General features: G+C 53.2%; 1 protein-coding gene across 6 annotated transcripts in view; it reads right to left on the bottom strand.

Annotated features, from left to right (window-relative positions):
* LDB3 (LIM domain binding 3) overlaps positions 1 to 20,414 on the bottom strand; it is a 60,856-nt gene that overhangs the window by 10,808 nt on the left and 29,634 nt on the right. For 5 of the 6 annotated variants that reach the window (XM_044239977.1, XM_044239978.1, XM_044239976.1 and 2 more), the window contains exons 8-11: positions 11,729 to 11,871; positions 4,939 to 5,335; positions 3,617 to 3,797; positions 2,900 to 3,020 (exon numbers count right to left, since the gene is read on the bottom strand). In XM_044239977.1, coding sequence (XP_044095912.1) covers positions 2,900 to 3,020; positions 3,617 to 3,797; positions 4,939 to 5,335; positions 11,729 to 11,871 — 842 coding nt within the window. Of the gene's footprint in view, positions 1 to 2,899; positions 3,021 to 3,616; positions 3,798 to 4,938; positions 5,336 to 11,728; positions 11,872 to 15,014; positions 15,198 to 20,414 lie in introns of all 6 variants that reach the window. The other variant, XM_044239982.1, reaches the window with a different exon arrangement.

Genomic DNA, 20,414 nt, shown 5'->3' with positions numbered 1-20,414 from the left:
CTTCTGGGAAGTCCTCTTCCTCCACCCTAACCAAGAGAGAGGAGATGGCCTTCCTGGGAGCTTCTCTTGGGCTTCCCTGCCTTCTCACTCCATTCATTCATTCATTTAGTCAATATCTCTTCACTATCCATTTATGTGTTGGCATATCCTAGGATGATGTGTCCCCTTGAGGTTTTTGAGGGCAGAGACCCACTCCTAATGCTCAGTGTCTTTCAGAGGAATTGGCACAGATTTGATGGATAAATGATGAATGGGAAAACAAAGGAATGGTTAAGAAAACCTTACTAAATACTGATTCCTTCTTTCACTGTGCAGCCTAATATTAAACTCTTACAATAGAATGTCTAGTCTTTTTTTTTTTTTAATTTTATTTATTTTTTTTGACAGAGAGAGACACAGTGAGAGAGGGAAAACAGCAGGGGGAGTGGAAGAGGGAGAACAGGCTTCCCTGAGGAGCAGGGAACCTGATGCAGGGTAAAATCCCAGGACCCTGGGATCATGACTTGAGCTGAAGGCAGATGCTTAACAAGTGAGCCACCCAAGTACCCCTAGAATGTCTAGTCTTGCCTGCTGATTGTTTTTTCTGTTATATACTTGATTCTGTATGATCTGGGGAACTGCCACCTTGTTTTAAAATTTGGTAGCACTGGTCTTGACCCTAATACATTTTTTTTAAAAGTTCACATATTTCATCATTTATCAAAAAAGAAAATGAGAATATAATTGCAATTAAGTTTGTGCATGGGCCTTTCCCACCATGAATATAATCTAGTTCCTCGTGTATTTATTTCTTACTTTATTTCTTCTATTAGGTCTTTATAATTTTCTTTGACTAACTCTCTTATGTCCCAAGTTGAATTTGTACCCTGTATTTAATGGATTTTATTGCTGTTGTAAAAGGGTTTCTATCCAACAAATCACAGTTGCTTTCTGTTGAAAAAGGGCTTAGTGCTTTCGGAGAGCAGTGGGTCTTCAAACATTAGAATCATCTTGAGGGTTCCCTAAAACACAGACTGCTGGGCCCCATCCCCTCAGAGTTTCTGATTCGGTGCATCTGGGGTGGGGCCCAGAGATCTGTGTTTCTGTGATCCTGATATTGCTGGTCTTAGGATCATGCCTCAATTCTCAAACTTAACTGAATATAGAATCATACGGGGGGTGGGTAGGGTGGTGAAATTCTGCATCTGAACATCTGGGAACTGATCTTCTCTATCTTTAAAGTTTCCCAGGTGATCAGCCTGACATGGGGCTCCATCTCACGACCCTGGGATCATGACCTGAGCTGACACCAAGAGTCAGATGCTTAATCGACTGAGCCACTCAGCTGCCCCAGTAATAGCAATTTGTATTGGCACGAACACACATCTATCAATTATCTGCTAATTATCTAACAATTATTACTATACACTCACAAGAAAGGAAAAGAGATGCTTATCTTCTCCCTTTTACAGATATGGAATCTGAGGCACGGAGTGACCAAGTAACTAAGTCATTCAATTAATAAGAGCTGGGAAGAGATCTCACCCATATATAAGAACTCAGGAAATTTTTCTTTCATAATTTGTTGTCAGGGGAGAATAGTTTTAGCTTTGTTTTTCCCCTGGAGGAACTGGAATGTTTTCTCCTTTCCAACTTTAAAGTACACTAACTTACTGTGTTTATCTTTTTGCCCTCAGACTTGTTGCCCATTCACTGTTGCTCTGTTATTCTTCATAATCAACATGCTTGCTTTTCCTTCTTCTATTTGGTGCTAGTTCTATGACCTTAACCTTCCTATCTATGGTAACTTTGTTGGACCCTGCCTCAAATCCTTTTCTGAAAAAGGCAGTCTATAGGAGCCCCTGGGTGGCTCAGTCAGTTGAGCATCTGACTCTCGATTTTTTTTTTAAGATTTTATTTATTTATTTAACAGAGACGGGGAGCAGTAGAGAAGCAGGCTCCCTGCTGAGCAGGAAGCCAATGTTGGGCTCCATCCCAGGACCCTGGGATCATGACCTGAGCCAAAAGCAGACACCTAACCATCTGAGCCACCCAGGCACCCCTGACTCTTGATTTTGGCTCAGGTCATGATCTCAGAATCATGAGATCGAGCCCCACGTCTGGATCCCCCAAGGAGTCTGCTTGTTCCTCTCTCTCTCCCCCTCCTCCTCTACTCCTCCCCCTACTCATGCATGTATTCTCTCTCTCTAAAATAAATAAATCAATCTTTAAAGAAAAAGAGAGGTAGTCTATGAATAAATGAATGAGGAAGTGGCTAACTAGCTAGGACACCTGATTCTCTAATAGAGTGCTTTGTCTTCAAAATTTATAATTTACTTCAAGTTCCAAGGTAAAATGTAGCATTCTGAGGAACAAAGAAACTCTGAATTCAGACAGGGCGGGGTGGGTGGCGGTCACAGGATACTGAAGGAACATCAGAGGAGCAGGGAAAGGGACTTTCGCATGTTTGATTCTTTACACACTTTCTCTGGTTAAACACCTGCTCGTGAGGCCGGTGTTCATATGTCCCTTTGTATAGATGAGGGAAGTGAGCTCAGACAAGTTTAAACACTCGCTCAGGGTTACAAAGCCAGCCTGAGGTGGAGCCTGGAATAGAACTGAAGACAAAGTCCAAAGCCAAAGACTTTTCAGACTCCAGATCAAACTCATCTGAAAGGTTTCCCAAGTGATTACAAGATGCCAACCTGTGATCCACATATTTGGTGCAGGGAAGGGAAGAGAGATCGAATGTATAAAAAACTTTTTAAAAGGCTATTGACCCAGCCCCCACACAGGAAAGTATGATTCTGTCATTTGGAGACTCCTGATGGTTCCATGTGAATGGACACAGGCAGGAGTTTCCTGTACCTGCCCCTTTCTCCCAGACTGTGGGGCCCCCTCCATAGCATAGTGGTCCTACCTTTCTCACAGTAGGGCTCCCCGTCTTCCATGTGGAAGAGGCTGTTCCCGAAGGGTTTTTTGCAAGCTGCGCAGACGAAACAGGTGGTGTGCCATGTCTGTTTCAGCGCATGCATCACTTCCTAGGGGAAAGAGCCTCCGCTCAGGTCACAAAGGTTCAGGACAAAGAGGAAGCTGGGACCCCTCTTCCTCACTGGGCCCTGGCTACTGCTGGAGCACCCCAACAGGGAGCAGGGCAGAAGAGCTCAGGAGGTGGCCCTTGGACGTACTGAGGAAAGGCCCAGGGAGGGAGGCAGAGGAGTTCGCACTCAGGTAGCACCTGCTGGGTGCCATGTTCTGTGTCAAAATCATCAGAGAGGTGGTTACATTGTCTGTGATTCTGAACCCTCCTATCAAAGCTGTTGATTACGTCTCTTTACCAAAGGAGCATGGAGGGGTCAAGGCCACATGTGGGAGCATGGCAAGGTCAGTCTATGAAGTGATAACTTGCTTTGCAGAAGCTCCACCAACACTTCAGGCTGTGTGGCCCAGGCAAGTTATCATCTCTCTCTCCAAGTTCATTTGCTCCCTGGTTCACTGGTGGCAAACCAAGTCCCTTATAGGATAGATGGTTGTTCTCTCTCTGTTAGCAGCCACTTCTTGGCTTCATAATGGGACCCCACAATCTTGGAGAGGGAGAGAGATTGGTTGGGGAAGAGACAAAAGTCAGAGGACTTACCCCCATGATTTTGGTGTTGCACTTGGCACAGATTGGCGCAAAGAACTGTTCGTAACAGCGCTCGCAGTACACGTTGTTCTGTTCCTCTACGAAGCACACGTCTGCCAGGGAGGTCTTGCAGTAGGCACAGTTGAACTCTTCTGGGTGCCAGGAACGGCCCATGGCTACCAGAAAGGGGCCCCTGGGGAAGCAGAGAATGGCATCTTAAGGCGGGCCCAAAAGCTCAAGGCCCAGTGTTTCAGAACCCCCAACACTTAACCCTTCTAATGAACTCATGTGAAATTCAGCTAAACTCTACACAAAAAGAAATTCATTGTTGCATCAATAACACTAAAGAAAAACAGGGAAGCAACTCAAATATCTACCAGCAGGGGAAGAGGAAAGCGTATTATAGCTATCGACTCAGTTGTAACAAGAAGAGCCAAGACGACCATGCCAATGGCTGACGTTTACTGAGTGTTTACTCTGTGCCTGGCACTATTTAAGAAGAAATGCATGTGTTCACTTGTTTAGTGCTTATAACAATCCTAGGAAGTAGGGTTATGGTGCCCACTTTCAGATTAGGAAACTGAGGCACAGAGAGGTAAGTGGTTCAAGGCCATAGTGCTAGTACAGCTAGGGTAATGCAGATCCAGGTTGGCAGTCAGAGCAGTGGGACTATGAGGAAATGTTGTACATCTTAATTTTTACTTTTCTGAACTCTCTAATTATTCTCTAATGAGCATGTGTTGCTTTGTTTTTAAGTAAAAGTATATTTATTGCATGTATACGCCCTCCTCCCCAACACACACATCCTGTAAACATACTATGTTCAAACGAGTGTCACCTACGTCCATGAAATGACTTGTTTTCCTTTTAGGGTGGCAGATGCCCACCAAAGCCCTGAGCAGCACTGGCCTGACTGTGGAAAGACCCAGAAGGAAGCCTAAACGAAAGCTGGGTCAAAACTAGCCCTGTCAGCCAGCTTGCAACACGCCCAATAAACCCAACAACAAGACCTGTGATTCCCAGAACCCGGCCTTAGCCCAAGGGGGAGGTCCTGGCACCAGGCACTGTGCTGGGAGCTTCATCCACTTACCTCATGGAATTCTCCTGACTCCTGAGGGAAGTGGCTGTCTCATAGGTATGGAAGCCAAAGCTCAAAGAGGGTCAGACTAGGTGGCAAGCCAGAGGAGCCTGAGGCTGCCTAGTAGAAAGCCTTCTCCCTATCCCTGCCCTCCCTCTCACCCCCTGCCCCACCACAGAGTTCAGATGGTGCACAAGCACCCACCACCCCCGCCAGGCTCCCAGAGCGCCGACTCCATGGCACAGCGGGACCATACCTGATGACGTTATTACAGTGGCCACAGAGCGGAGTCCGGCTGCTAGCTGGGAAGCGCTCAGCCCGCTGAACGATGCCCCTGGCCAGGGGAGACACTTGGGGCCCCGCAGGGGTGTAGGCAGGGGTCCCTCGGGGCAGGGTTTGCTTGCTGATGGAGGTGGTAGTCTTGCCAGGTGCAAACTTCTGAGAGAAGCTGTCGTCTGACACCCATGGGGGGCGGCTGGCAGACTCCACAGGGCCCCCGCTGTAGGCCGCTGCGGGTGCAGGGTTATAGCTTGGGGCTGGTGAGGGGGTGTAGCTTGGAGCCGGGGAAGGGGAGTAGGTGGGGGCAGGTGAGGGGGTGTAGGGAGCTGGGCTATAATTGGCCCCCGGGGATGGGCTGTACGTGGACACCGGCACTGCAAAGCCAAAAACAGCCAAAGAAAAATATATCAGGGATTCATTTCCCCAATTTCCCCCATGCCCAGCCAGAAAACTGTAAAAGGTGACTTTAATATTAGAGCAGTACAGTTCCAATTTTGATGGAAAACATGTTCCTGAACTTCTTGATGCCCCAGATTTGAGTGTGCAGCAGGGAGCCAAGGGAGATAGAGCAGAGCCCTCGGGAGCCTGGACAGGGCTGGGAAAGGGACAGAGCTATAAATATCTGCAGCTGTGTGGGGTGGGGCCCGGCCAGGCCTGGGCTTCCAGAAGCCTGCAAAAGACAGGGAATGGGGGTGGCAGGCGTGCCAGGCAAGCCCCATATCTGGGTCCCCTGGGGCAGGAAGGGGGTGGGAGCGGGTCAAACTTGGCCTTGACTGGAAGATGCTTTCAGCTGCACTCGGACCAGGGATTTGACATCCACAATGCCTTTCTCACATATGTTTGCTGAACTTGGCCCTAGTCCAGGCTTGGGGACAAAGTAGATGATGGGGCAACTGGGTTCTCAGGTTCTCAGGTTTAGCTACAATCATTTTCTTGAAAAACACTGTAGCTTCATTTGCATTGGGGGAAATTTCCCCTTGGTTTGATTGGGGTGGGGGTCTTGAGGAAGCCATTCAGAAGGAACCTGGGCAGAGATATTGGGGAGACACAGCCCAGGTCTCGCTGCTCCCTCATTCTGTGGCTGGCTCTGGAAGGCCCATGCTCCCCTACACCACTTTGGGGGAAACACAGTATGTCTGAGAGCATGTGAAATTACCATGAAAGAATGCAGGAGAATACACTGCCTCACTTCCAGAACCCCTTCCTCCAGCTCTCCCAGAGCTAACACCCTTTTCCGGAGACAACACAAAGGAGCACGGCAGCTGCTCACCCAAAGCCTTCTGAGGCCTGGACTTTCAAAACCCAGGTTTCCAAGTTCTGCGGCCCTCCCCCTGGGGATCCTGCACACACATTCCAGTCAGCTTCTTCTTCTAGTCAGGGAGGCTCCAGAAGCCTCACCTCAGCTCACAGTCTGTGCCTCTGGAAAGAGGCCTCATTCCTCCCATCCTCGGAAGCAAGTTGGGGCAGCCTCCCTCCATTCCTGAGCCTGCTTAGGTGGGTGGACTATGTTGAGGGGTGCGGACACAGCCCCCCTCGTCTTCCAGCCGAGAAAGGAAGGTCTTCCTCAGGGCTAAAGTTCCCACCTGGCCTTTGGTCTCTCCCACCTGGTTCTCCGGGCCCACCTTGGGTGGCCTGTGGCATGCTGTTCCAATTCTATTGTGCTACTCCCAGATGACTGGCCCCTCAGTGCTGGGTAACACAGGAACCCCAATGCTGGGTGGGAGGGAGCAGGCCTGTGTTATTGAAAGGGGAAGGGGTAAAATCCTCCACGGCCCTGCTTTGGAGCCATGTTGGGAGGGATGCTGGCTCCTAAAAGTAAAACCCTCTCCAGAAGGAATCAATCTTCTTCTCACTTACTAAGCGAGTAGGCTTGGCACATAACAAGTCATCTGGTTTAGTCCTCTTTACGGTTGAGGTCACTGAGGCTCAGACAGAGCCAGTAAGTGACAGAGTGAGTGTCCAAAACCGTTCTATTACCCCAAGCTGCCTCTGTAAAGAATACAAGTCTAATTCCAGAAAATCTTGGTGCACCACGTCATTGAGGAGTAACTATCAACTTGGAGGAGGGCCCATGCTCTGGCATGTAGCACAGCCATCAAGAGCCCTAGATTCAAGTCCCAGCACTACTACATCCTGGCTGTGTGTCCTTGGACAAGTTCCTTACCATCTCTGGGCCTGAATGTCCTTTTTTAAAAACAGCATTAATAATTCTTAGTGCCTCACAGGGTGGTTATGAGGTTTCAAGGGAACAAGAAAAATAAAGTGTTCAGCCTAGTGCCTGGCACAGTGCATACATCATTTCACGTTAGTGAGGGTGGTGACTTCTGGGTCTCAGGGTCTGGGTGAACTGTCAGCTCAGCTTACTGCCTGATGGTCACCTGAGGGAATCCGTCCAGGGAAACTGTGGGATGTTGAGGGTGGGGAAGGGAGATGTGATGCCCTGAAGTCAGATAACCTGGGACTGAGTCTGTCACCAGTGGTAGAAATTATGATGCCCCTGTCTGCCTCAAAGGGAGTGGTGGGGACCTCCTGGGGAGACATGATGCATGCACTGTGCAAACTTGTGAAGCCCAGATTCTGCGTGTTGCCCCCCTTCCTAACAACCTTGCATAGCAGCCAAGTTCCCAGAGCAGAGCGTCTCAAAGTGCTAGGGCATTGGTGATGAGGGGAACGCCACCAGGGAGGGGTGTGGGGAGAGGTCATCTAGCAGATCTTCAGAGCAGCTTCATCCCTCTCTATTATATATAATGGGGTTCTAAGCAAGATTTTGTCCCCTGCTTTTTTTTCTTTCTAAAGTGGGGGAATCTCTGCTGAAAGGGATTAAGAATGCAGCCCTAATCCTGTGCCAGTGCACAGCCCTAGGAGGCAGTAAGCACTTGAAATGTGGCTAATCCAAATTGAGAAGTGCTATAAATGTAAAATACACACCAGATTTCAGGGCTTAGCACAAGAAAAGAATATAAATATCTCATTAATCATTATTTTATGTTTGATATATATTGAAATGATGTTTTGAATATACTGATAAATAAAATACGGTAACATGATTTTCACCTGCTTCCTTTTCCTTTAAAAATGTGGCTAACTATGGGGCGCCTGGGTGGCTCAGTGGTTTGGGCCTCTGCCTTCGGCTAGGGTCATGATCTCAGGGTCCTGGAATCAAGCCCCGCGTTGGGCTCTCCGCATCGGGCTCTCTGCTCGGCGGGGAGCCTGCTTCCCCCTCTCTCTCTGCCTGCCTCTCTGCCTACTTGTGATCTCTCTCTATCAAGTAAATAAATAAAAATCTTTAAAAAAAATAAAAATGTGGCTAACTAGAAAATTTATTTTTATTGGACGGTGCTGCCCTCACCAGCACAGTGGCTACCTGGTACTGAGGGCTTCCCCAGGCCGGCTCTTTACGTGTATTACTGCATGTAAATCTCACTGCAAGCCAGAGAGGCAGAGATTATTTTCTAGCCCATTTTACAGGTGGAGAACTGAAGCTTGGTGAATCTAAGTGACTACTGGAAAGTTAGGGAGCTCGGGCAGCAGGACTCAACTCCCGATCCCCTGCTTAACCACTCCCTAGGCAGCCAAACGGGCTTTAGCACGCCCCTTCCAACTGGGGCCCTTGCCCACTTTTCGTGCTTCCCTCCAGCAACAGAAACCCCATTCCCTCTGCCTGGCAGATGTTCTCTTCCCTCCTCCGGAAGGCCTTCCAGACTCCCTGATCCAGCCCCATCTTCTAAGCCCTCGGGAAAGGCTCAGCAGGTCAGAGGCCTGCCAGAATCTGGACCCCGGTGGGCTGCCCTAGGGACCTTCCGTTTCCCGAGGCGCAGGCGGCAGCTCCCCACTTCCACACCGCGTCCCCCAACTCTAGCGGGGTGAGAGTGGGAGTGCGAGGAGCGGCGGCTTCCCTGTCCCCTTCCCTCTGCGCCCTTCCTCCTGGCTCTGGCCGCGCCACCCCAGACGTGCCAGGAGGGAGACCTGATATCCCATCTCCGAGCCCGGGGCTGTTGCTATTTCTGCTTGACGGAATTAAGCCCGTCTAAATTAGAAGGTGATATTTCATCTCTAATTGGCAAGTTCAAAAGGCCCCTATCGCACTTGGCGGCCTCGGGAATGTGTAATTAAACAAGGTGATTTCTGACTCATTCCAGGTCGGACCTGGCTCCCCGCGAGCGCCGGCCCCCGCCCGGCCCGCGGGCCGACGTGGCCTCCCCCGGCCCGCTCCGGGCCCCTCCGCCCACGGCGAGGCCTCCCCGGCCGCCTCCCGGGTCCCAGGTGCTCCGGGGAGCGGCCGCCCGGCCCCGGCGCCACCGATGGCAGCCGGGCTGCGAACTTCACCCTCGGCGCAGAGGAGTCCCGCGCGGGAGCTGCGGCCCGGCCTGGGTCCGCGGAGGACGGGAGCGGCTCGGGCCAGCGTTCTCTGCTTCTCCCCGGGCCGCCTGCCAGCCGCCCGGCCTCCCCGGGAGAGGGGCGGAGGCCGGTCGCCTCCTTCCCCGCGGGCAGGCATGAGTTAACGTCTGCACCGCCTGGGAACGCTGCGCAGGGAGGCCGCCGCCCGGGGCTCCGGCACGTCTCGCCCGCCTGGGCCCCAGCCCGGGACGGAGCAGAGGGGCGCCGGGCTGGGGGCCAGGCGGCTGGCGCCCCCGGAGCCGTGCCGCCCTCTGGCGGACCTGCGGAGGAGAGCCGGCGCCCGGAGCGGGGGCGCCGAAGCCCGGGTCCGCCCCGGAAGGTGCTGGGGAGGACCCGCCTGGGAAGGGAGCCCGGGCCGGGACGGAAATGCGCTCCTGGCGCGGCGACAGAGCCTCGCCTCAGCCGGCTGCGGCTCCCCCAAACTCCTTTCCACCCTGCCCGCCGTGGTCCCGGTCTCCGCAGGGCAGCCGCGTCCTCCAGCTCCCCCGGAGAGCTTCGCCATGGCAGCCAGCTCCGAATTGCTCCCTAATCCTGTGGATTCTAACCTCAGAACTTTGTGTCCCTGCGTCTGAAAGGACAGGGAAGGGCGCTTCCTGTGTGCCAAGTGCTCGGCTGGGTGCTTCATTTCGTCCCCAGAATACGGGGTCTACACAGCTGCGTGCCCATGTTTCAGAGCGGGAACTCGGGCCGCGAAGACGAAGGGCTGTGCCTTGGAGGAGGCAGAGCGGACCCCCGAACCGGGACCCGCCTGATGCTGAAGCGGCTTCTACCGCCCACACTCAACCCCGCCGGCAGAGCGAGCTTTATAGGAGGAGGGCTGATGACCGCTCCTGGCTCCTCGGCCCTGCACCTCAAGCCTAGCTCCACACAGCCAGGCCCTTCCTGCTCAGTCCCTGTCTGACCTCCCCCTAACCGCCCATGCAGGATCCTCTCTGCCGTCACTCCTTTTCCTTAACAGGATTTGCTCCCCAGTAGGGACTCGACCTCATCACTTCTTGACCAACTCTGCCTCTCTTGGGTGATATAGAGAAGCCCCCTCCCATCCCCTCAGAGTTAGCTACCCAATTCTTTCCCAAGCATGTCCTTAACTTCCTCACCCCATCACGGTTCCCATGTGTGAAAAAGGTGTGGGTGTAATAAGTTGGGAGGGGGAGGGGAACAGTTTGGATATTATTACAAGTGGAAAATGTCATTATTGCTAGAATTTTTATGGCCACGATGGCTGTGAAGAGAAAATGTTGAAAGTATAATGCTTTAAATGAAAAGTGCGTGCCCACCTCAAATCCTATCTCAGCCATCCATGGAACTGGCATGGGCCCCGCATCGGAACCATTGTGACCCATGGCCCCTGTGTTCAGTCACCAGAGTGCACAGTTCACCGCCTCTCTCCATGCCATTCCTTACCCCTGGCTTGAGTTCCTTACCAGCATTCATTCATTCATTTTTTCATTCATCTACTACCTTCGCTGAGCTTCTCCTCAGTGCCAGGCCTGAGTCATGCACTGGGGAGACAGTGAAGAAAATCTCCACAGCCCTGCCCTCCTGGAGTTCAGAGTCAGAATCCAGAGGGAAGGAGGGGATGGTGATGTCAGCCCTGGACAGCTGTAGATGCCCAAAGCCCTGCTGTGGACATATCCACTAGACCAGGGCACACAAGACCTTCCCCAGCCCGGGGAGATGGAGGCTAGAGAGCCCTTAGCTTCACTGAGCAGGGGGGCTTCACTGAGGCAGGGGGCAGGTAGGCAGGGGACGGTGAGGTGGAAAACTGAGAATTGCCCCCAGGCTCTGGGGAGCAGGCCAAACTTTACCAAGGGAAGAGGAGACATGGCGCTGAGTCCTCATCACTGTGAAAGGGCGGGGACCAGAGGGATGGAACTGATAGCCGAGAGCTCTGCGGCCGCTGACCCTGTGCCAGCCATTCTGTTGCTGCTCACGGGTGCTCTCTGGGCCTCCACTATCCTGCCTCAGCTGAGGAAACCAAAGACCAGACAGGATGAGCAGCTCGCCCCGGGTCACAGCATGGTTCAGTAGGTCTGTCTAGAGCCCACAGCATTTTCATTACACCTGCCCGTCTTCCAGCTTGAATCAGACCCACAGTCCTGGAGAAACAAGCTCTCTTCCTTCACCTTGAGCCTGGAAATCCCCAGCCAGGACCAGGATCTTCCTGAGAGCTGGGCGGCTCCATCCCTGGCTGGCGCCGCATACCTGTCTGCCCGGGGCCGGAGGCAGGTTCCATAGGATGCTGCCCCACATGTGGAGGAAGGAGGGCTGAGCCTCCTTGGCAGGGCCTCATTGGCCACCAACCTTTTGGGGATGTGGCCTAGAAGCCACATCCAGCCTGACAGCCTCCCCTCCATTCTGCCTCTCACCTGGCTGGTAGACAGAAGGCCGGATGCTGGCGGTGGTGACAACCCGGGGCTTGGGCGCAGGGGCAGCTGAGGCCTCATTGTATGTATGAGTGGCAGGTGCTGGAGAGGTCGCCTTGGCGGGACTGTAGGCAGAGGCCTGGGGCCTGGAACCAAGGGGAGGGGGGTAGGAGTTAGCAGCCAGAAGCACAGCCCTACCCAGGCCCTGGGGCCTGCAGTCCTGGCAGGCTGTCTCCCCCAGCTTCAGGAGCTTCTGTGAGGAGGAAACCTGACAGAAGTCATCCCGGAGTTGCCAGAGGCTGTAAAGGAAAGACCATGGCGGTCTTTGAAGGGAAGAAGTGGCTCCGTGGGGGCTGAGTGTTTGTGAGCCTGGTGAGAGCAATACAGCCCATTGCTAGTGCTATCACCTTAGGAGAGAGGGAGGAAAATCACCAGCTTGCCAGAGAGACACACAGAAAACCTTCACTCCCTGGGGAGAGACTTCCAGGGTGGGGCCAGGGCTGGAGGGGGCAGTAGCAGGAGAGAGGAGACAGATGAGGTGGTCAGAGCTACCCCTCTCCCTCAACCTTCTGACCTTCTGGGGCACAGCCTCAAACCACTGGTCTCCTCCCCATTCCCCTCCCTGCATTGCTGGAGGGAGCTGCCAAGTCTCAGGTTTCTGGGTGCTCCAGGGAGGGCTCAAGGGGAGCCAGGAGACACAACCCCCCCCAAAAAAACCACATGCACACAGGCATCTCTTTACAGAATTCCTGTTGCCCTCTTCCCACTGAGTTAGCTGCCAAGGGGCCTAGAGCAGTCTTTTCCCACTTGTGACCCAGGAACCATGGGACCTCAGTGAAGGGGAGAAAGTGCCCCAGTTCGTTGCCCTCAGGAAATGCTGTCCTTGGCCTCTCCCCTTGAAGAGCTAAAAGTTCCAAGAACTGGAGTTAAGCAGCATGTTCAACTTTGTCTCATCCAGTGTTTCCCAGTTTCATTTGTCAGTGAACAACCTGCCCCCCCCACTTTTTTTTTTTTTTTTTCCATTTAAAACTCAAGAATACCTTACTGAACACATCCTTTGTCTCTCTCTACATCTTTCAGATACCACTGGGGATCACGTGTCCCCAGGGCAAATGGGTCATTGATGGGGATGTTAGAGAAGTGAACCCTTGCTAATATGTCCCTACTCCCCAGCCCCTGGTTTCCTGCCTTCCTTCCAATGCTCCCGATGGGCCCAGGTGCTGGGCAGAGTCAAAGGATAAGAAAGTATATTCTCCAGGGCTCTGAGCTAAGGACCCACCCCTGAGCTCCTGAGTGGATCCAGAAGCATGTATGGTGCTGCCCAGAGGGTATGGAGGTAGAATGAGCCTCAGACAGCAGTATCCTGGATGTGGGAGGTGTGCAGACTTACCGTGCCAAGTTACCATGTTGCTGACTGGGTGAGGCCATTTCTTCCCTCCTGGGGCCTGCCTGCCCTGCTCTGATACGCCACAGTAGAGTAGGGGCCTCAAAGGAAGAGGAGGAGGCAGTATCCCAGGGGGGCCCAGCTTCTAGTGCGGTGGAAGGCCTAGGGTCAGCGGGGCTTAACCAGGCTCTCCCAGCAGTGGAGGAAGCTTTCCCAGCATCCCAGAGCTAAAGGTCCTGTGTCAGGGATTGGTACTAGGGGAGGAAGCAGAGGCTTAAACCATCCAGCAAAGATTCTAAGGCCATGCCAAGAAAGGTTGGGGTGTCCATTCGCCTCCCACTGGTTCCCTCTAGCTCCATCTACCCTTGGGCAAGAAGGGGAGGTGTTTGGGCCCAAAGTGTGGTTCCTTAGTCCTTTCTGCTCTGGCCTGATGCTGGGAGCCCTCCAGTTGTCTCTCTGACCTCTACCTAGGCCTCATCTCCCTTTGCAAAGCAAAGGAAGGGTTTGTCCTGTGGAGGGAGCCCTGAGGGCGCCAGGACACAGATGACACAGAGGCCTGAAGCACAGCGCTGGAGCTCACCCTTGACCAGGGCCCCAGCATCTGGAGCTCCTCCATCCAGCCAGGGAGGTATCTCCCCACTTAACAACAGAGACATTTCTTACCCTCTTCAAAGTGTCTTCTTTGTGTCCTTACCTGAAGAGATTCTGTGTACAGAGGGGAAGCAACTTGCTAAGTGACCCCATGAAGCTGGAATAAAACAACCCCTGGAGGTCCAGAGTGGGCTCACCCTTGAGACTTGAGCTGGGCTGAGCAAAGGCTGGGCCTGGCACCACCTAGGTCCTTGTGAAGCCTGGGGCAGGGGGGCAGCCCACAGGCCTGCAAGCCACTCTGCCCACCCTTCATCCTGCCTCAAGCCAGGGACCTATGAATCCTGACCCAGAGAGGCATGACCTTTCCATCAAAACCCTGGGAGGGGAACATGGAAAGCTGGGAAAGCTGGCTCTGACCCCAGACACCAACTTGACAGCTTCCTCTGCCCCAGGAAGAGTTGGGCCTGTCCAGCCGTTACACAGCCTGGCCATGCTAAAATGACTCATCTGGCCTACCCCCTCCACCTCCCCACAACCCCCTGTACCCTTTACAAACTGCAACCCCCATTGCCCCCATCCCCACCCCAACCTTTGTTGGGTATCCAGGAGATCAGATTGAAATGATACTTGAGAGCATTTTATGTGCTGGATGATTTATGCACACTTTTCTCTGTTCCAACCCTCAAAAAAGACATTGTATTAAGTATCTTAGCAGGTGAGGAACTAAGCTGCAGAGAAATGAAGTCAGTTTCTGCAGTGGTGGAGCAGAGACTTAAGTCCCATGACATGGGCTGCTTCTGGAGTTAGCATGCTTTCTATCAAGAGATAAAGAAAGAGGGCAAGTTAGTTGCTAAATATCTGCCCAGACCTGACATGCCCAGGTCAACACTGCCTCTGCTCCAGAGAGCCTTCCTTGACTTCCCCAGACCACAGGGACAATTTCTATTCTCCCCCTTATCCCAGTTCCAGGCCTCTGTTATCCGTGTGTGTGTGTGTGTGTGTGTGTGTGTGTGTGTGTGAGAGAGAGAGAGAGAGAGAGAGACTTTATCAGTCTCAAGAGACTTTATCACTGGTCAAGGCAGCATGTCCGTCCCTGTCTCTGTCCTGACCCCCATAGTGTGCTCTCCTGCAGGGACCCAGGGTCTGCCCTTCACGCTTCCCAAGGAAGGTTTGGCTTCCCAAGGACCCAGAGTCCTAACCACCTTGGACGAGCCTTTCCAAGGGCTGGACACAGTTGTCAACAGGTAGACTCAGGTTGAGCCTTTCCTGACTCCCTCGCCTGAGGTCATGGCCGGCACCTGGGGGGCCAGTTACCTTGGACTGTCCGCGGGGCTTGAGGCAGGGGCTGCAGCAGAGGCGGTGGCAGCATGGGCAGTGGCTGCACTCAGGGGTGGCGAGGCGGCCCCGGGAGGGGCAGCAGCAGGCGGCTGGGCGGAAGCAGGCAGCAGCGGGGTGGCGGCCTGGCTGGTACACACTGGAGCATGCGCAATAGGGGTGCTGACGAGGCGGGACCAAGAAAGACAACAGGTCAAGGGGGTCCCGTATACACTGGAGCATGCGTAATAGGCATGCTGATGAGGCAGGACCGAGAGAGACAACAGGTCACGTGGGTCCTGCTGTATGGGGATGGTGCTGGCAGCAGAGGCAAGCTGGGCGGAAGGCACCATCCATACTGCAAACAGGGTAGAATCTCCCAGAAGGCATGTTTCCAGGCTCAGGGAAGGAGCCTCCCAGGACCCAAGAGGGAAGGGCTCAGAGTACTTGAAGGTCCATAGTCACATCAAAAATATTCTCAAGACTGGCTAGTTTCCACACAACCCCCTGCTCCCAGTTTCTGTGTACTTCCTATCTTGTCTTTCTCCGTATATAAAACAAAAACACAGTGTGGTGGGAAAGTAGATTGAATTACCAACCAAGTTTCCTCACCCATCCTGTTTTCCTTCCCATTTTGCCCTTTCCCTTTTAGTCAGAGGCATGCATTGTGTCTGAGAAGGGATGGGACAAGGCACAAAGCAGAGGTAAGATGTGTGCAGGCCCAGGGCTTCGACTGTGGAGTTGTGAGAGGCTGGGCATCAGGCTGCAGATGACTCAGGCCCCTGAATGCATTTGGAAGATGGACGAAAGCTACCACGTCAGGCAGGTCCAGGGCATCAGAACAAGAAAGGGGACAATGCGGCAAAGGGGATTCAAGGAGCGAGGGAGCCATGTCCCTGTTCTGGATAAACCCTGGGGACGTAGCAGGACCCCATGGTGAAGAGGCAGGCAGACCCAAGACAGCCCAAAGATCCCCAGGCCAGCATGTGACCTAGCACCCATAGAGGGTTTCCCCCACACCCCCTGAGAGTCATGGACATGGTCCTGAGTGCCCGCGCAGCTGAGAGGCCTTGTAACTGGGAACGAGAGAGGGGCTGCTCTGCGGTGTCACCAGCACGAGACCACATGGGCTCTGAATATCCCAGCAGATGTCAGCCCAGGCAGACCACCACCAAGGACCAAGGACCCACATGCCCCACCCCACTCTGTAAGCGCCTTTTCCCCCAGCCCATCCAGGCAAAAGAAAAGCATCAGAGCCTGGGGTGATGGGATTTGATTTCTGCCATCTCTGTGAAGCAGGGCAGAGAATAAAAATTAAATTATAGGAAAGCAAAGACATGCACATTCTTTGCTCCTTGGGGTCTTTGGACGAAGATTTGCACGCAAAACAACGGCAGCAAGATATGCAGCTCCTGCCCATGGAAATGACCTCCCCCATGTTCTGCAATTCATTCGCTGAACTCGTACCACCTGCCAGGCACATGTCTTTAATTTCTCACTCCAGTCCTCTGATGATCGGCTCCTTTCAATAGCTGAGGGAATGGAGGCCGGGAGAATTCAGTCACCCAGCCTCCCAGCGCCTCCCAGCAGAGACAGCAGGATCTGAGTGACATGCCCTTGGATTTGAAGGAAGTCTTACCCAGGTCCTCAAGGAGGAATAGAGAAACTTTTCGTGATTAGCCAAGTAGAATCTTTCCATGACAAAACACACTCTTCTTATTTGAAAACAGAAGACTAATCTTCCCTCTGTGAGTATTTACCATATGCTGGGTCTTGGGCTGAACTACTGTACAAATCTCGGTCCATTTGATCCTCTCAACCTCCCTGAATGATTGGTATCATGATCCTCGTTTTACAGATGAAACCCCTGAGGTCCAGAGAGATTGAATCTCTGCTGAACGCCGTGCAGCTGCCAAGGCGGGCAGTGAAGGGTATGAACCCTAATCACTACACAGCTTCTCAGTCTTTCATAGGAAGACGAATCGCCTGGGAATCTTGATAGAGTGCAGCTTCTAGTTCAGTGGGTCTGGGGGGCTGAGAGTCTACATTTCTAACAGGCTCCCGGGAGGAATGCCACTGCTGCTGGTCCGCAGACCACACTTTGAGTAGCGCCGTGCTGGGGGGGGCTCTCCCAGGTAGCAACGCAACTGGGCCATGCGCTGTTCACCAAAGCATTGCTGAAGTGATCTCCTCCAGCCAGCGAGGTGCGCGGTAGTGAAAGGCATGAAATAGCGAGAGAGGGTTGGGGAAGAAGAGAACCAGGGACTTGGCAAGGTTGTAGCCTGACTTTCCTGTGGGAGGGGGCACCATTCTTCTCCATGACCATGTGGAAAACATTCAGGGTGGACAAAGGCAGTGGCCATGTCCTGTCCAGCCCTTTCCCAGCTTAGTGGTTCTGACAGAAAGCCTCAGGCAGCCCCGCTCTCAGGCCTGCTGTATTAATGCCTTGAGGCCACTCACCCACCCTCCACAAAAGAACCTGGTTTCTAGAAGCCATGCCTATGAAGCATCTGCCTCAGAAAAGGGCTGAGTCATAGCACGGCGCTGGCCACTCAGACCCTTTTCAAGGTGTGAGCAGATGCAGGCTGGGATGACTCGGGCTGACAAAGGACACCTGGTCCCCTTTATTTGTTCTCCCTAACCCTGTTGCATGCTTCTGGTGGGCTTCTGAGAACTGAGGACACCACTCAGGACTAGAGTGATGAAGATGTCTGGGTTAGAGACCGTATTCTGTAGGACAAACAGGAAGTTGGCTCTGCCTATCCCTTTTGCTCCAGTTCTCTGTCAGACCAGCTTACCTGGTGGCTCTCCCCAGGCATAGCTCCAAACACACCTGAATTCTGGGGGGCAAAGGTGGAGCTGGATGGGGGCCCTAGGAAAACTCATGACCTCACATCCTGTTTAGGCCCACTGTTGGCAGACACCAAGCAGCCAGGGCCTAGAAGAAGTAGGGGTGGCACTGAGGGTGTCCTGTAGGATTTTGGGTTCTTGTTTGGGTCAACTCTGGCCTGAAGTTCCACAGGCCCCCAGAAACTCCAAGGAGTAGGTAGAAGAGAGCAAGCACTGTAGGGGACTTATTAGGCCCTGGCTATAGTCCTGAAGAAAGTACCCATGAGATCACCCCAGGCTGGTCTAGAATTCAATAGTCGCCTTTTGACTTGGTCATAATCCATAATCCATAATCCATAATCCATAATCCATAACCAGACTAGACCACCAAGCTACTTACACTCAAATGATCACAGCTGTGTGGGGGAGGGCATGGCCAGAGGAAACTTACAGCCTGGCTAGTCCCCCTTTCAGTCCATCTCTTCCCTCAGCCTGGTTGGCAGCAAGGGGAGCGTGCCAGCCCTGTGCCCTTGCTCAGTGGTGATGGCCCTTGATGGGGGGAATGGTGGGGCTTGGTTGATGTTCTTATTGATGACGGCGACATGTATGGGAAGGGTGCAGAGGGTATTGTTGATGGTGCTAGGTCTTGGGTTTTGTGGTCATTGGGCTCAGGTTGGAACTGTGGGTGATGATGAAGGTGTTATGATTGATCGTGCGGTGGGGGGCGGGGATTGACAGTATTCAGGTGAGGATGCTGTTTGTCTTAGTTAAGAGAATGGGAAATGAATATCTTGGTTGTTTGCATGATAGCAGAATACCAGTCAGGGGGTTTGTCTTGAAATTGTTCATGCTGCCACCAACCGAGTTGGCATTCCATGTTGCAGCCTGATAGCTACTGCTCAGGGCAGCCCTGCCCACATCCCTTTGCAGCTGGGCTGCTGCAACACACAACTCCAAGGGTCCTGGGGTCATTATAGTCTAAGCTAATGACACCCCTCAAGAACAGTGTCTGTCAATCTCCATAGGCTATAGCGTGAATGAAGCCCTGCAAACTTTGCTAGTCCTACATGGCCTTCAGAACACAGAGCACCATAGCCTGGCATCCCAGCTCTGGACCACTACCCATAATATGCATTCCAGCCAAACTGATTAACTCGGGATTCTAGGACACCCTTCTTCTCCTAAGTATCTCTGTTCCCTCTGCTAAGAACACCTGTCCAGGCTTCCCTAACTGCACTCGCTCCAGTCCTACCTAGTCATGAAGATCAAACACGAGGACACCTTCTTCCAGAAAGAATTCTCAAACCTCTGCTTGGAGGGGTGCTCCCTGTCTCTGGCTCTCACATGACCAACATTGCATCGTGGTCAGCCACTGTCCACAGTGGTCCTTTCTGATTCCTTTGGCACCCACACCTGGCCAACTTGGTGCCTTTACTAAAGCCCACAGACAAAGAATGCTGGATGAGGAAATCTCTTCTCAGCATCCCCCAGAGGGCTTTATACAGTCCCCTGGCCTGGGGCTCCCAGTGCACTTGTGCAGGGGTCGGGGGTTATTGGGAGGACACTGGGCAGGCTGGAAAGCAAATGAGGGCCTTCCAGGGCTTCAAGAGGGATCCAGCAGGCAGAGGCTGAATACAGGGGCTGCAAGGTCACCAGCTCTGACTAGTGGTCCTCTGCCAGCCTCAGACACCCACTGCCTGGGACTTCTCTCTGTCTGGCAGCATATGGCCCCACAACCTACCCTTGGGCCTTGGGTGTCCTCAATAAAAGTCAGCTAAATATGGGGTGCACCAGGGTGCCTTGATGCAAGCAGGAGTCCACATCTCCCCTTCCCTGTTGATCCCCCAGCCACCTGCCCTGCCTGGTCCTGGCCCTGGACTTAGACTGCTAGAGGCAGGAAAGGTTTGGGAGTCCAAGGTGGAATAGGCTGGTAGGGTGCTTCAGGGAGCATCTCAGTGCAGTGGGCAGCATAGACCTCTTCCCCTTGGCCATCCCTTCCAGGTGGGATTGCCAAGTCCCTAGAGGCAGAAAGAAAGCTTTTGCCCAGGCAGTGGGAATGGGAGAGCCTTCTCTGGCCAGTCCAGCCATAGGGAGGGACAGTTGGGGAACCCTGGGAGATGGACCTTCACATCTGCCTTTGTTTTTGGTTCCCTATGGTTCCCTCAATCAAGGGACAGGCTGATGGGTAGGTAGATGTGTAGGGAAGACATGAGCCGGCCAGCCTGGACCTTCCTAAATGCTCAGGACAAGGACAAGGCTGCAGGTGGCTGGGGCTAGACGCAAGATCAAGCTGGAGGTCTTCCACACCTGCCTGCCGCCTAAGCAAGGCTTCAGCAAGCCCAAGAATACCCCCTCTTCTCCTCTCAGTCATGGCCTCAGCCCACTGAGGTCCCCCAGCAGTTCCCTTGTGAGTGGCTCTTCAGTCCGGGCAAGCCCTTTCCTCGCTTCCTGAACCAGGTCTGAGCATGACAGCATCTTCCTGGGCCAGGGGCTTGCAGCAACCCGGGGATGGGGATGGTTTCTGATCCATAGGCCTGCTGGTGTGGCTGGGTAGGGGAGGGGAGGTAGGAG

Source organism: Neovison vison, chromosome 2, assembly GCF_020171115.1.
Source record: "Neovison vison isolate M4711 chromosome 2, ASM_NN_V1, whole genome shotgun sequence".
Taxonomy (NCBI): domain Eukaryota; kingdom Metazoa; phylum Chordata; class Mammalia; order Carnivora; family Mustelidae; genus Neogale; species Neogale vison.
The sequence above is the reverse complement of the archived record's forward strand: the minus strand, read 5'-3'. Positions and strand labels throughout refer to the sequence as shown.